General features: G+C 39.1%; 1 protein-coding gene across 1 annotated transcript in view; it reads left to right on the top strand.

Moving 5' to 3' along the window:
- fes (FES proto-oncogene, tyrosine kinase) overlaps positions 1-15691 on the top strand; it is a 155518-nt gene that overhangs the window by 105279 nt on the left and 34548 nt on the right. Inside the window, exons 13-14 of the mRNA XM_039773045.1 lie at positions 4425-4478; positions 10116-10234. Of these exons, the coding sequence (XP_039628979.1) occupies positions 4425-4478; positions 10116-10234 (173 nt within the window). The remainder of the gene's footprint in view (positions 1-4424; positions 4479-10115; positions 10235-15691) is intronic.

The raw sequence follows: 15691 nt of genomic DNA, 5'->3' as shown, positions 1-15691 counted from the left end.
GGTTAGCCTGACATCTTTGTATATTCATGTGTTCTGTCATATACAGTACTAGCCGTCCCCTGTGGCTCCGCCCACATGGTAGTGAAACAGGACAGTGAGGAGGGCCCTGACCCCTGTTGTCACATTTCCCCCTCCCCTCGGCCTGCAGCTTCTCTCTTGGATTAGCGCAAATATATCACTCCTGCAAAGCGAACTGTGATACTTAGCGTGACGAGAGAAGTCGCAAAATCAATCGGAATGTTCAAGCAAATTATAGAAAAAAAACCTGACCTAAATCCATTAAGTAGTTCTCTCGTTCGCTAGCTAAACAGAGGTAAAGTATGCCCGGAGGCTGGCACGTGAGTGAGGAGGTCTCCGCCTTGCTCCCCTTGGCCCACTGCATGTCTCTCGGATTTGCACAAATAAATTGGTACATCACACAGAGTGGTGACTCTGTGGCAGGGATTTGCACTGGTAATCGTAAGGTTGCTGGTTCAAATCCTGTAAATGCCAAAAGTGACTCTGTTTCGTTGGGCCCTTGAGCAAGGCCCTTAACCTGCAATTGCTCCGTCCTGGGCATGATGTTAATCTGCATCCAACCCTGCAGGCCCTCCAACCTGGGTGTTGGTGGCAGAATTGGCACTCCAGCCACCATAAGACACCTCCCACTGGTTCCATTCCATCTGAACTAGTGTGGTGCTGAGGTGTCATGGCTGCACTCGGGTCCTAATCTGGGATCCTGAGTTGGTTTGTTATATGGTGGGTGCGGCAATGAGCTTTATCAGCGCGTGCTTCTCTCCTCTCTAAATCTGTTAAGTAGTTCTCTAGTGAAAAGCAGACAGACGTTGGATTTTATATATAGAGAGAGATGAAGGTGTGTGTGTGTACAGTGTATGTGTGTGTGTGTGCACATGCATACACGCTACACACTCACACTTCCACTTGCACATCTCCTTTATAATTGTACTGTTCTGCCACTATGTATAAAGTTTTTCTCTTTTAACTTGCGCTATTTATGTTATTTATATGTGACATTGTGTTATAAGCTGCCCCAAATCTCCATAGTCAAATTCCTGTACATTTAGTACTGGCGAATAAAAGTGATTCTGATTCTGATCAAACATGAACATGCATTACTACTCTTAACTTTCAGCATTTGCATATCAAGCTCTTTACTCAATCAACAAATTCCTTGTATCCACACATTCAAAAAAAGTTGGGAAAGAATTGCATTGCCAGTGCATACAATTCAAACACAAAGTAGGTGACAATAAAAAATGGAACTGTAATTGAACGTGTTCACGAAAATCAGTTTTAATCTGGAGAGGAACGGTGACAATGCGACTTTGACTGCTAGAGGCTGCTGGAGGAAAAGACGTTTACCTTCCCACTTGCATAACACTTTTATACCCTAGTGATCAATATGACCGTTTCTCACATTTTCGCACGTGTGGAAATGCACTTGCACGGTCACTTTTGAATTATTGCTTGAATGTTGGTAAAGTAAGCATTTGTTTTTAGTTATGATGCTGCCTAATAAATCACTGCAGGACTAGCCATCCTCAGTTTTGCTTAGCAGCATTAGTCTGGACACCTCAATCTCCGTTGAGTTTTGTGAGATGCTCATCTTCTCTTCTCTGCCTTTGTCATACCCCATTAGGCTCCCAAACACAACGTTCAAGGTGAACAGGTTTGCCATAACGGACAAACAGATTTAGTTAAGTTTTGCCAAACTCTTGTCTCTCTGACATCGTAATCATTTCAGATGGAGGAATGCTCCGCTATAACTACCATCTTTTTTAAATCGGCTTTTTCCAATACTGTGTCATGATTTGCCAGATCTTATTCTGATCACTTTGGCTTCAAGGCAAATCCATTCCCTGGGTTGGATTGTCATACTAGACTAATTTAAAGCTTAGAGTTCTTCTTTTGAAATGTATGAATAAACCAAACCATCTGGAACATGCCAAATGAAAATAATGAGAACATGGCAACTGCACGGTGAACATCCAATCTGCAATGAATAGCGGAAGGGAGTTACTCTTCAACGCCATTCACTCTGTAAAACAGTTAACAAAATGTGTTCTAGTGTCGACCAACTGTGTATTGCAGTCACTCATGAAAACCATTCGACATTTGCTCTTCTATGCACTAAATACACAAGTCTCCTAACCCTAACCCTAATTTCTTCTGTAACTCGCTCATCTGCTCATATGTGGCATTGCCTTGCCCTGTAGCCAGTGTTAGGATCAGAAATACAAAATTCAGGATGAACAGGTTTAGCATAATAGAAGAAAGATTTCACTCTTTGAACAATAATTTCCCCTTGGGATTAATAAAGTATCTATCTATCTATCTATCTATCTATCTATCTATCTATCTATCTATCTATCTATCTATCTATCTATCAATAATGTGTCATGTACTTAACGTATTGTGCAGAATGCTGGAGAGCATTAATAAAGTCAAAAGTAGCAGTCAGTAGTCAACTTCATGTAGAGCTGTTTGCATTTTTACATTTCACTTTATTTCCTGTATACCCAGATATTCTTTACCAGTCTGTAATTCTGGGGTTGAACAAATCCGTCCCCACAGAGGGCTGTAATGGTGGCAGGTTTTGGGTTCAGCCAATGTGACTATCAGGAGCAGAACTGCTAATGCAGTGTAAAAGAATAATTTTCCTGAATGGACACCTTTTTTCTTGTCTTTGCAAGTTTAGCTTTGAGATTTAAACAAATATTGAAACAAGTCTGTCATATTGTAAGTGTAATGACGAAGAACAATTTACAAATAAACCTAATCTGAATGTTAGGGACATCAGAATTTCTTTTTACCTAATCTCTCGCTTTCTTCAGTTTGAGTCAGGTGAACTCCTTGTAAAAGAATTTCTAATAAGGACTCGGGTTGAATGATGTTCTCTCAGTTGTCACAAGTGATCAGTGGCGTAGCTAGGGGTGGGCAGAGGGGGCAGTCCACCCCGGGTGGCACATTTTTGGGGGCGGCATTATTGGCCAAAAGGCTCAGTACAATTCATGTGTAAGCAGCAGGGTTTGGAAAAATGAATGAAAAATGTAAAAATCTCTGATTTATATCCACAAATACTTCTAAAATGATTTTCAGACTGTTCTACTGAGATGGCATCAGACACAGAAATAAAGAAAATAAACAACACAATACAATACAGTTCATTTTTGTACAGCCCAAAATCACACAGGAAGTGCTGCAATGGGCTTTAACAGGCCCTGCGTCTTGACAGGCGCCCAGCCTTGACTCTCTAAGAAGACGAGGAAAAACTCCCAAAAAAACCTTGTAGGGAAAAATGGAAGAAACCTTGGGAAAGGCAGTTCAAAGAGAGGCCCCTTTCCAGGTAGGTTGGGCGTGCAGTGGGTGTCAAAAGAAGGGGGTCAATACAATACAATACACAGAACAGAACAAATCCTCACATAAACATTACACTGATAATAATTTCTACGAAGAACTAATTTACAATTTATAATTAAGTTTCATTATCAATCCAAATGTGTTCTTGCTCTGCGCAGAAAACATCCCCACCTATCACCACACTGGTTCTGGTTTTCACAGCGTAATACTAATAATTAGAACACGGCTCATCAGTGCGTCTATACGATATTCTTGTCTATCCATCCATCCATTATCCAACCCGCTATATCCTAACTACAGGGTCACGGGGGTCTGCTGAAGCCAATCCCAGCCAACACAGGGCATAAGGCAGAAAACAAACCCCAGGCAGGGCGCAGCCCACCACAGGCCTATTCATGTCTAGTTGATTCTTATAAATAATTATATGTAAAAAATGATTGCTGTTTCTCTATATATGAATAAATCTATGCAAAATGTATCTTAATTTTTCTCTACACATCACATTAATTTTCTATTTAAATAGGTTCGCATATTCAAATATGTTGGAGGGCGGCAAATTGAAGCACCGTCCCGCCCCGAGCGGCCCAAACTCGAGCAACACCACTGCAAGTGATGAACCCTAAATCAAGCAAAGTAAATACTGTATGGTGCTATTTAAACAATCCAAATCTGCCCTGATAATTTGACAAAATCAAAATGTACACGGCCTACATGGGTAAACAAGGGGCAGAATTACAGGAAGGTTTCCAGGACAGACTGAAAAGTGGCTGCTTATTTGCAGATTGATTGAAATACAAGCTTGTAATGATTGTGCTCCTCCAGGCCTAAGCATTGCCCACCTCATTTAACCAGTGTGTCCCTGTAGTGTATGTTACCAGTAAATTTTATGATCGTTAAATCTGCTCCATACACATAGCAAATGACAAAGGGCAGCATGATATGAGGTCTGTAGCATGTTGGACCCCCATGCTTGCTCAGAGTATTAGGTAGCATTGTGTAAGCTTGCTCTGAGGTGTTCGTTTTTATGCTGCTTAGTTAACTTTTCTTTGTCTCTTTGTACTCAGGACAAGTGGGTGCTAGACCACGATGATGTCATATTGGGAGAACACATAGGGCGGGTGAGTATTTGTTGAAAAGGCCATTGCCTTGGAGGTCCAAAACAGACTGAGTGACTTTGTGCCAGTGGCTAAATGAGATGTGTGAGTGGAGTTAGGACTCCTCCTAGTGTGCTGTAGAAACACGAAAACAATTCACTGTCACTTAACTGACACCATTCAATCTGAAAAGTGCATTAACTCAATTGTTTACTTACCTGGCTTCTTTTTTCAAAAATTACTAGAAGTTTAATAGTCAGCTGGCAAAGTGCAAGTTCTTAAAGCAACTTTGGGCTGAATACATCGTGGCTCTGAAAAAAGGGCTCAAGTGCATTGCTTTGTATTTAGTGTTGAAGGCCTATTTACTGTAAAACAAGCACTCTGACATGAGCAACAACTTCACGATTTAGGTTAATCTAATCATATTAGGTTAAATTAATTTTTGCGCGATTATGCATTACATATTACTGTTGCGCAACACACAAATCACAGGAGTTTGAGACAGTAATCCTTGATCCTTTACCTAAAAGTAGCAGACTAGCGGTAAAACAAGATTTTTAAATTGGGAAATAGTTGCATCTAAAAGCTCATTTTTTTTTTTCCAATCTCAATTAATGTGATCTTAGCATTGATAAAAAAAAAGCTCAAAACTGACACCAATGTGACCTTTCACCTCCTTGCATAAAGTCACGTCCACGATTTAAAACATCACTTCCTTGTTCAAAAGCAGTTCATTTTCATAGCGTCTGTGTTATCACAAAGAGCCAGAGGCTCAAGACTATGCTTGTTGGACTTCTTCTTGTAGTATCGCATGTTTTCAGCCGCATTCTTCTGCTATGAAAAAAATGAATTGCACATCAGTAACAATCGGGACTGACATTTATATTTTGTGTATTTTTTGGTTGATTTTTTTTACGGGTGTTAAATTGCAATCATAGGCCAATGGACTCTTGGCTGCCCTTTTAACTGGTTGTATCAAAAGAGCCTGGAATTTAAATTGTGTGGGCACCAGTTGAGGATTTCACATGTAGCCCATGTGGCATCACTAAAACAGACGGGACCACCACCTACTGTGAAGGTTAGGGCCATGTTGTCAGAGCCTGCTTGGCACTTACAGTAAATCTGTGTCTTCGATGCCTGGCACAACTAAAGCAGAACAACAGTGTAACTTCACCAGTGTGCCGCACTTCAGTGGTTAACTTGCTACCTCGTCTTGTAGGTAAATAAAGCAAACCACAGATGATTATGGCATTACTGACTGGCTGGGCAGAATATTTCTTCATCTGATAATTATAGGTGCGCATGCTTGTAGTCTGATAATTATTCATTTCAATGTAAAGAATATGCATGAAGGTTTAATTACGGTAAAGTAGTTAAACTGCTTCACATTTCAGGTCTCTCTTGTTGACTCTGCTTGTTGTGGTTGTTGATGACTCAGCATAAGGGGCTCATGCAGCAGGTATCAAGTGTTGGCACGCAATTCATGCACTTCCACATTATGATTACAAGATGTCTACAAAGATAAAGAACGTCCCCAATGTGGCTCACAAATTTGTGCTTTTGGATTTTTCATAACTAAGGTCCGAACTAAGGTCCTCTGATTCTGGCAATCTTGTGCCCCACACTAATCTACACTCCATGGGTGACAGCAGGGCCTTCAGCTGTATAGCGAGTGCCCAGACTCTGGAATGACCTTCCAAAATTAATCAGGTCAGCCGACTCCATGAATTCTGTTAAAAAACAACTCAAAACTCTTCTGTTCAGGAAGGCTTTTAGCTCTACTTGACTTTACTATCCTTCTCTCAGTTTACCTCTCTGTCAAGATGCTCATGTAACCTGTGTGTGTGTGCTAGACCAGCAATTATGTTATCTGTTAGGGTTTACTCTGAATTTACTGTCTTAATCTTCTTTATTTATTTATCTGATTTAGTACACTGCTATATACTGTATACCCTGTCGTCCTTTCTTAAACTCTGTGAAGTGCCTTGAGCATGGGAAAGGTGCTGCATAGATAAAATGTATTTTCATTATTATTATTATTAGCTGCTTAGTAAAACCATGTGAGGATGTTGATGCGAGGACCATGAGGCCTCATCGTTACAATGAAAGGCACTTTGACAGCCTCACAGTACACTAATTGCCTGTGAAAACTCCATTATTGCTATTTTTTTATGCATCCGAAAAAATATCCATTTTTATTTTTCAATTATGGTGACTGCTGAATTTGTTGAAAGGACAAAATTGAGCTTGACTATGCGGCTTCTTTCTGTTCTCAGTAGATAGAAAGAGAAATGCAGCACAGTACGGGCTCTGCTTTTGTAAAAGGAGTAAGTTTAGTGCACTGGCGCTCTTTCTGTCTTTTGATTTAGTCTGTTGTCAATGATAGATAGATAGATAGATAGATAGATAGATAGATAGATAGATAGATAGATAGATAGATAGATAGATAGATAGATAGATAGATAGATAGATAGATATTAATGTTAGTATGATAGATAGATAGATAGATAGATAGATAGATAGATAGATAGATAGATAGATAGATAGATAGATAGATAGATATTAATGTTAGTATGATTGATAGATAGATTGATATTAATGTTAGTATGATAGATATTAATGTTAGTATGATTGATAGATAGATTGATATTAATGTTAGTATGATTGATAGATAGATAGATAGATAGATAGATAGATAGATAGATAGATAGATAGATAGATAGATATTAATGTTAGTATGATTGATAGATAGATAGATATTAATGTTAGTATGATTGATAGATAGATAGATAGATAGATAGATAGATATTAATGTTAGTATGATTGATAGATAGATAGATATTAATGTTAGTATGATAGATAGATAGATAGATAGATAGATATTAATGTTAGTATGATAGATAGATAGATAGATAGATATTAATGTTAGTATGATAGACATTAATGTTAGTATGATTGATAGATAGATTGATATTAATGTTAGTATGATAGATAGATAGATAGATAGATAGATAGATATTAATGTTAGTATGATTGATAGATAGATAGATAGATAGATATTAAAGTTAGTATGATAGATATTAATGTAGTATGATTGATAGATAGATTGATATTAATGTTAGTATGATAGATAGATAGAATTATCTATCTATCTATCTATCTATCTATCTATCTATCTATCTATCTATCTATCTATCTATCTATCAGATGAACTTTATTTATCCTCAGGGGAAATTTGACTTACTGTAGAAACTCTTTAACTAAATTAATTCAAAAACAGATAGATCATTAAATATGTATACAAACACTCTATGGTTTGAACACACACCAGAATGACTCAAAAGGAAGAGACATATAAAAAGAAAGAATACGTTTGACTTGGCAGTCACAGACACAATGAGGCGCTATGCAGAAGTATTGCTGTTAGTATAAAGGAGCCCCCAGTGGTGTTTCTTGATGCACTTCTGAATAAGTCATTGCCTGAAAGTACTCAGAGTTAGTGTGTCATTGATAAGCGGAGTAGCATTCATTGTTCATAATGGCACTAAATCCTGTCCTTTGCTAATACCTCAGGGGGTCCAGAGTGTGTCCATAACTGAGCCTGCCCTTTTAATTAACTTGTTGATTCTGTTGGCCTCTCTTGAAGTGATGTTACCAGCACAGCACACTACAGTATGAAATCGCACTGACTATCACAGAGTTCTAGAAGATGTGAAGGACGTCACATCCCTCATTAAAGGAACGCAGTCTCCTAAGGAAGAAGAGCCTGCTCTGCCCTTTCTTATAAAGTTCCTCTATGTTCTGAGAGCAGTCTAACTTGTCATTAATGTGAGGACTTATCCTAGTGTTTAGCATTCAAAAGGGAATGGCTACTTTGAACTGATCTATTTACGTTATGTTTGACCAAACGTTGAGAACAATTTATGCAAACAAATCCATTCCCGTGTATGAATTACATAGACAGTTTGCTAGGAATCAATCAAGCCTGTTGTGCATTTTTAGTTAATACATTCAATAAACAAAGTTAGAATAAGAAGTGACCCACATGTTCACGTGTCTCATTGCATGTCGTGTCAGAGCTCCAGTAAGTTTCAGTAAGATAGTGGTTCATGTCTTTTTCCAAAACCTGATTTATGGTTCAAGTTAGCTTCACCAGCTCATGCGTAGCTTACAATGGAGTAGAAGTACTAGGTTGTTGTACCGTGTTAGCCATTATGAATGTAGAGAAAAGCCAAGCAAAATTACACCTTTTATTGGCTAACTAAAAAGATTACAATATGCAAGCTTTCGAGGCAACTCAGGCCCCTTCTTCAGGCAAGATGGAGTAGAAGAGAGACATTTCATTAGATTCGGTTGACCTAATCCAGTTTATGAGAAAATAGCAAATAAATTGTCACAACTAGGTTGCTGTTACATAATCTGTCCGTCTGACTTATGATTTTCTTTTTTCCACTCTGGTTGGTACAGTGGTCTGCTCAGACTGGAAGAGGGTTCATTTAGGTTGGACTGAAGCCAGTTACTGTAGTTACCCGAGACCAAGTGTCCTCAGCTGAAGCCAGAGCGCACGTGTGTAGAGAAGATCATGTTAGGTGTGCAGGTGTCCATTTTACACAGGCAAATGTACTTCTCCTTGCTGGTATCCTGCACTTTCTTTTCCAAATCATCAAACATTCCTTTAGAATGGTATAACTAGGACTGGGAAGTAGTCACCCTAAACTTGGATGTCCATTTTTGTATTAGGCGGTTGCTTTTTGGTTGTTTTTGAGCTGGTGCCACCAGGGTTTTCCAGTTTCATAGTCAACCTATGTCTGTGAAATGTAATGTGAAGTGAAACATCAACATGGTTTAGTGATTGGGTCGAAAAGAGACAAGTCTACAATTACCTGAACGATAAGACTAAAACCACGGTACAAAGGGCACCCTATCTCCATTATTAAAAGAACTTTGCAGGATGCCTCAATTTGTGTTTTCTTCTTTGGTGCACTTTCAATCAGGCAGGCTCATTTACATAAATGCAAATTTAGAGCACTTCAGGGCATATTTTACTGTAGTTTGCAAAGTACATTTTTCTAATTTACAGCTTGCAGAATAACGTGTGTTGACATTTCTCACAACTGAAGTAGGTCACTTTAGCTGTGACATGAGAACAAATTGGAGCAGTCGCTGAAACAGCCATCCCGAGTCAAATGGTCACACCTCTGCTGATTTCTTTAACTTCTTGTCTAAAGATAGAAACACTCCTCAATGTCCCTGAGCTGCAGTGCTTCTCTTATACAATGCAAAGTCTTATGAAATTTGGCCAGTGCTTGGCAGAAACTAGCGTGTCGGCTCTTTCATTTGTAATGGGCAGCAGAGAAGCCAGCATTTCTGGGCACTGTACTTGATATTACACCACTTGTGTAACATTTTGCAAGTTGTATGTAATTAATTTCTACAATGTATTATATAAGCACTATATATACTTTACGTTGTATTGTTTTACACTTGAGCTTTCCAGAGACTCCTGTCCTGGCACCACTCAAATTCTCCAGTAGTTAGTTGCCTTCTGCCTGCACTGTCTTATAGACGTTTAACAGCCCTGGAATGCTGTGTTGTGTTGCTAAAGAATCTGACATATTATGTCTAGAGTTTTGACCCCTTGGCTTTGTTGCTTTCTCTCAGGGGAACTTTGGAGAAGTGTACAGTGGACGTTTGCGGTCTGACAACACCCCTGTTGCAGTGAAGACATGTCGAGAGAATCTGGCTCCAGACCTCAAAAACAAATTCCTGATGGAAGCAAGGTCAGCACCTCAGCACTGAGGATTATTATCTCTACTTTTAAATATCTACATACTGCTGCATATTTCTGGAGTCAAATTACAAATGACTTTATCTCAAAAAATGATATACAGTGTATCTGTAAAAAGATACGGCCAGAATGCTGATATAATCATATCACAATGGGAAAGGGCAGGGGAGATGATTTTTCTAAATAGGAAAAAAAATGTTGAACAATAACAATTAAAGGTATTGTTTTGTAGCACAAAACTGAAACTACTTGTTATTTTCCTGATCATATTTTTGCAAACCTATTGATGTAAGTGTTCATAAAAATGTTCCAGCTCAATAGAAATGGAGAGGAGGTCTGAAACGGATACAATAGACGCTTAACGCTTGAAGCTGTCTAAAGAGTGCCTCTGTGTGGCCCATCTGAGTAATGAATCGGGATGGCGAAAATGAGAGGAGCTTTCAAAATGAATACTGATGCAGTGTTTAAAAAAAAAAAATTGCATTGACGATATTTAGTTGAGCAGAAAGAAAATAAGATCCAGTCAGCTTAAATTGTACCTGTCTGTCAAAGGCTAAAACGACTTATAGAGACATGGCGTGGGTAGGCTGGCATGCGTGCTCAGATGCTTACGTTTTTAATTTAGTAATGCAAAAGGTTCTGAATCCTTTTAGTTGCATGTTTAAAGCCAAAGTTACTTAATCACAGCCAACAGCACCGGTAGTGCATAAAGCAACCCTGGATCAGGGCCATTCATTCACAGGGTACTGAAAACATGCAAAGGAAAAGTCATATGAATTGAAAGAAAAGTTGCAATTGACTGATTCACTCTGCTTTATAAGATACAATCCAATTAATGTCCCGGTAATGCCCAATCAGAGTTTTGCTGTTCTCTTTATTTATTTCATACTAGGGGGCTCTGCCTCTGCTTCGCTTGCCCACCCACCCCTGGGTTTGGTTTACCGGATATACAATTTAAAGAGATTGTTATTTTCATGGGAATTGTTAACTAAAAAGATTACAATATACCTCTTTTTAGTTAGCCAATAAAAGGTTTCATTTTGCTTGACTTTTCACTACATTCATAATGGCTAACACGGTACAACGCCCTACTATGGGAATTGTTACATATGCATTATTTTCACTTTTACTGTAAAACCTTTGTAAAAACAATCCCTGTCCTTTATTTCCGGCCCCGGGTGTGGTTACATGTCTTTCTCGCAGGACGTATAATGCTGCTCGCGTTGTGAAATGGGGCTGGCGGCTGAATGCACGCAAAGGAGAAGCGGTTGGATCATCTGCTGGCTTGTTGCTGCTGCTGGTGCACTGCGTGTTCTGCTTGTCGTGCTGCATGTCAATCATTTAAAAACCTGTACAGCAGCTGTCCTTTCGCCACGTCGCATCTCTGACACTCCCGTTGTGGGGGGGGGGAAGCTTAACACACACTAAGGAGAAGCAGTCGGATCATCTGCTGGCTTGCTGCTGCTTGCATGCTGCGTCTTCTGCTTGTCACTTGTTTTAAGAGCTGGGAGCACATGAAGTGTGTCTGCCAAAAGCATTCCAACAACTGCTTGGTTAGATATCCGTGAACTTGTTTTAAATGTTGTCTCACGGCCTTGTCTCACGTGGCGTTAAAGTGTCTCTCGCGGGACGTCAAATTGTCTTCCGAGAAGATCATGTCTCGTCTCCCTATTTTTATTTTCACTCCCAAGATTTTTTTTTTATAACAGAGAGATACCAAAAGTACTAGGGTGTTGTACCGTGTTATCCATTATGAAGGTAGTGAGAAGTCAAGCAAAATGACACTTTTGATTGGCTAAAAAAGATTACAATATGCAAGCTTTCAAAGCAACTGAGGCCCCTTCTTCAGGCAAGATGTAATACAGAAACTGGAGTTCCCTGAGTTTATATAGACACTAGGACAAGAAACAACATTGGTAAATCTTTAAGTGAGACATCTTAATAGACCTCTTCAGGCTAAGATTCATTTTGCAAGAGAGGAGAACAACATATGGTCAAGATGTTTGGATATTTCCTGTAGCAGCCCACTTTAACAGCCATAGACACTGTGAGAGGGACTTTAAAGTCACAGGGCTTATGGGCAACTTCAGAACACAGCAAGAGAGAAAAGAATGGGAAGCCAAACTCATGCTGAAATTTAACACATTACAACATGGATGGAATAGAGAGACAAGAGTTTTATGGCCAGATATGAGGATTGTTTGCATCTCTCGACTGACACAGACAACCTGTCTACAGATCCACATTGTATGGAAAAACTCATCAGAAACTTCAAAAGACTTTGTTGGACAGTTATCTCTATCCAAAGATCTTGACCATACATTGTTCTCCTCTCTTGCTAAATGAATCTTAGCCTGAAGAGGCCTGCACATCTTTTACATTTAAGATGTCTCACTTAAAGGTTGTCCAATGTTGTTATTTGTCCTAATGTTTAAATAAACACAGGGAACTCCAGTTTCTGGATTACATCTCGCCTGAAGAAGGGGCCTGAATTGCCTTGAAAGCTTCCATATTGTAATCTTTTCAGTTAGCCTACAAAAGGTGTCATTTTGCTTAACTTCTCACTGTATACCAAAAACAAGACCGACTTCTGCTCAGCTTCAGTGTTGTATGAGAGCATTCATGGATTGCAGATTGCAATGCGTCCTTCGGAGGAAGTCTTTAACCGAGGACCTTTAAATAGATGGCTGACTTCACTTGCAGACTATTTCAGATGCTGTGTTAAAAGCAGACAGTGTCAATGGCAAATCTGAACACAGATGTCTCTCTTCCCCTCCATTAGTATTTAGCTTTGGCATTATACTGAAGTAACTTTGTTTGCTGGATTCTGTTTTCCACACCGTCACATACAGTACCACTCCATTAGATATGACTAGTTATATGTTGCCATATACTTAAGTACTGGCTGCCTGCTTTAAGAGGTGTTTATTATCGCAGCATGCACACAATTTTCTCCTGACCAAAAGATTTGCTACATGGTGATATTATGAACTCCCTTATCTTTATCAGGTTGCTGACTCTATTCTGTGAGTTGGACGTGACTGTCTAGGTCAGCAGTCTTAAGCATCTTGAATGCATGCGGTGAAATACGTCTTTAGTGTTTGTCTATAACATGGGGATCAAAGAAACTTGTGCCATACTGATTGATTTTTTGTCCCAGACAGACAATGTGGCATCTTATTTTTATAAATGTATTCCGTTAAAAAATTCCTTCACTTTGCAGAAATCTGACTTGGTACAGCTAGGCAGCCTGTTCAAGTATCGAAGTTTGGAACTGATAATAAGTCTGAGGCTGTGCAGTCATTTTTAAGGCAGGTAGATGTTTTCTGCTGGTTGACGACATTTAAACTAGGCACAGTCAGTGTGGCAGTATGTCCAGGCTGAGAGCACCAGGTCAGCACATTGTCATGTCTTTTTTGTGACTGATTTACTGATTGACTGATCCCAACATTCGCCATAGGACCAACACATAATTGGGAATATAGCTAGATATTCAAGTGAGAATTTATGATTGAGTCCAGACTATAGGTTAAGAAATTTCAGCAGAGATTGTTTGCTCATACAGACTGAATGCTTTCAGTGTCACTGTTTTATTTATCAGTTCTACAGAACTGTTTTGTCCTTTGGCCTGATCCGTGCTTTGCGAGTGTGTTCACACCGCACACAAACCCTAATTAACACAGCAAGCAGACTGGCTGGCATGGATTAAATGGCAATGGAACAGCCACACGCAGATCTTGTTGGAAAAAAGATTTTTCAAACCCTTAATAGTCTTGTCCATCTTTTCCATTGTTAAATCTGTTTTAGCAACTTGACTGGAGATTAGATTCTGAAACTGTAGACAGTAGCGTAGCTCGAGTTTGTGCCACTCGGGGCGGGACGGTGCATCAATTTGCTGCCCTCCAACATATCTGAATACTGTATGTAAACCTATTTAAATAGAAAATTAAAATGAAGTATAGAGAAAAATTAAGATAAAATTTTGCATGGATTTATTCATATACAGAGAAACAGCAATACTTTTTCACATATAATTATTTATAAGCATCAACTAGATGATAATATAATATAGACGCACTGATAAACCGTGTTCTAATTATTATTTTAATATAAATACGCTGCGAATACCAGAACCAGTGTAGTGTACAAGTGATAGGTGAGGATGTTTTCTGCGCATTCGGATTGATAACGAAATTAAATTATAAATTGTAAATTAGTTGTTTATCTTCCTAGAAATTATCCATCCATCCATCCATTACCCAACCCGCTATATCCTAACTACAGGGTCACGGGGGTCTGCTGGAGCCAATCCCAGCCAACACAGGGCACAAGGCAGGAAACAAACCCCGGGTAGGGGTTGTTGAGGGTCATTCATTGCAAAAAATATATGCAAACGTGCTAATCATAATGTACTGGAATAATTATGCTCAGAATCGATGGGCTTCTAGTACTCACAGTTCTAATAACTATGCCAATGTATTTGGACTGCAGTGGGCTGGTGCCCTGCCCGGGGTTTGTTTCCTGCCTTGTTCCCTGTGTTGGCTGGGACTGGCTCCAGCAGACCCCCGTGACCCTGTAGTTAGGATATAGTGGGTTGGATTATGGATGGATGGATGTTTATTTGGAATGAGTAATTTGTTTTTGAGTATCGTATTATAAGTCGGTCTTGACACCTGAAAAATCGATCATAAAATTAGACCCGACTTATACGCCAATTCACTTCAATTATTATTATTTTTTTTAATCTTCTTGCTACCTCCTCCGATCTCGCACCAGTTTCTCAAACACACTGAATTTTGTTGAAGCATCGCAGTTACCAATTTCTTTTGCCAACAACTTTTAATTTAAAACCAGCTTCATATTTTCTTCTGATCAAACGCTACATTGTAGATAAGGGGTGCTCTTACTATAAAGGTATATGAGGGTGTGAGATACAAAAAGCACAAAACAGTGCAAATGTCACTTCGGAATAGTTTAGGTATTACCGTGTGGTCACGTAGGCACAATACACAGAAAAAAAAGGCAGTGTGCTCAGTGGTTACTCTCTCAGGTGGGCCTTAGCATATCATAATCTTTTGGAGCAATAGCGCGAGTTTTCTGCATTCGACTTATATGACCAACATTGACACTGTACATATGCATATAGTATATTCAGATAGAGTGAAAGTACAGCGAAAGTATACAAAAAACTACCTTTAAAGTAATTAACACCTATTGTAAAAGTCCCAGTTTAGACGTTACTCTTGGTTTCTATCTACAACTCAACTGTACAGTAATCCCTCGCTATATCGCACTTCGACTTTCGCGGCTTCACTTTTATCGCGGATTTTAAATGTAAGCACATCTAAATATATATCACAGATTTTTCGCTGGTTCGCCGCTTTCTGCAGACAATGGGTCTTTTAATTTAGGTTACATGCTTCCTCAGTTTGATTGCCCAGTTCATTTC

This window comes from Polypterus senegalus, chromosome 12 (assembly GCF_016835505.1).
Source record: "Polypterus senegalus isolate Bchr_013 chromosome 12, ASM1683550v1, whole genome shotgun sequence".
In the NCBI taxonomy this organism is placed as follows: Eukaryota; Metazoa; Chordata; class Cladistia; order Polypteriformes; family Polypteridae; genus Polypterus; species Polypterus senegalus.
This window is presented reverse-complemented; position numbering and strand designations above follow the sequence as displayed.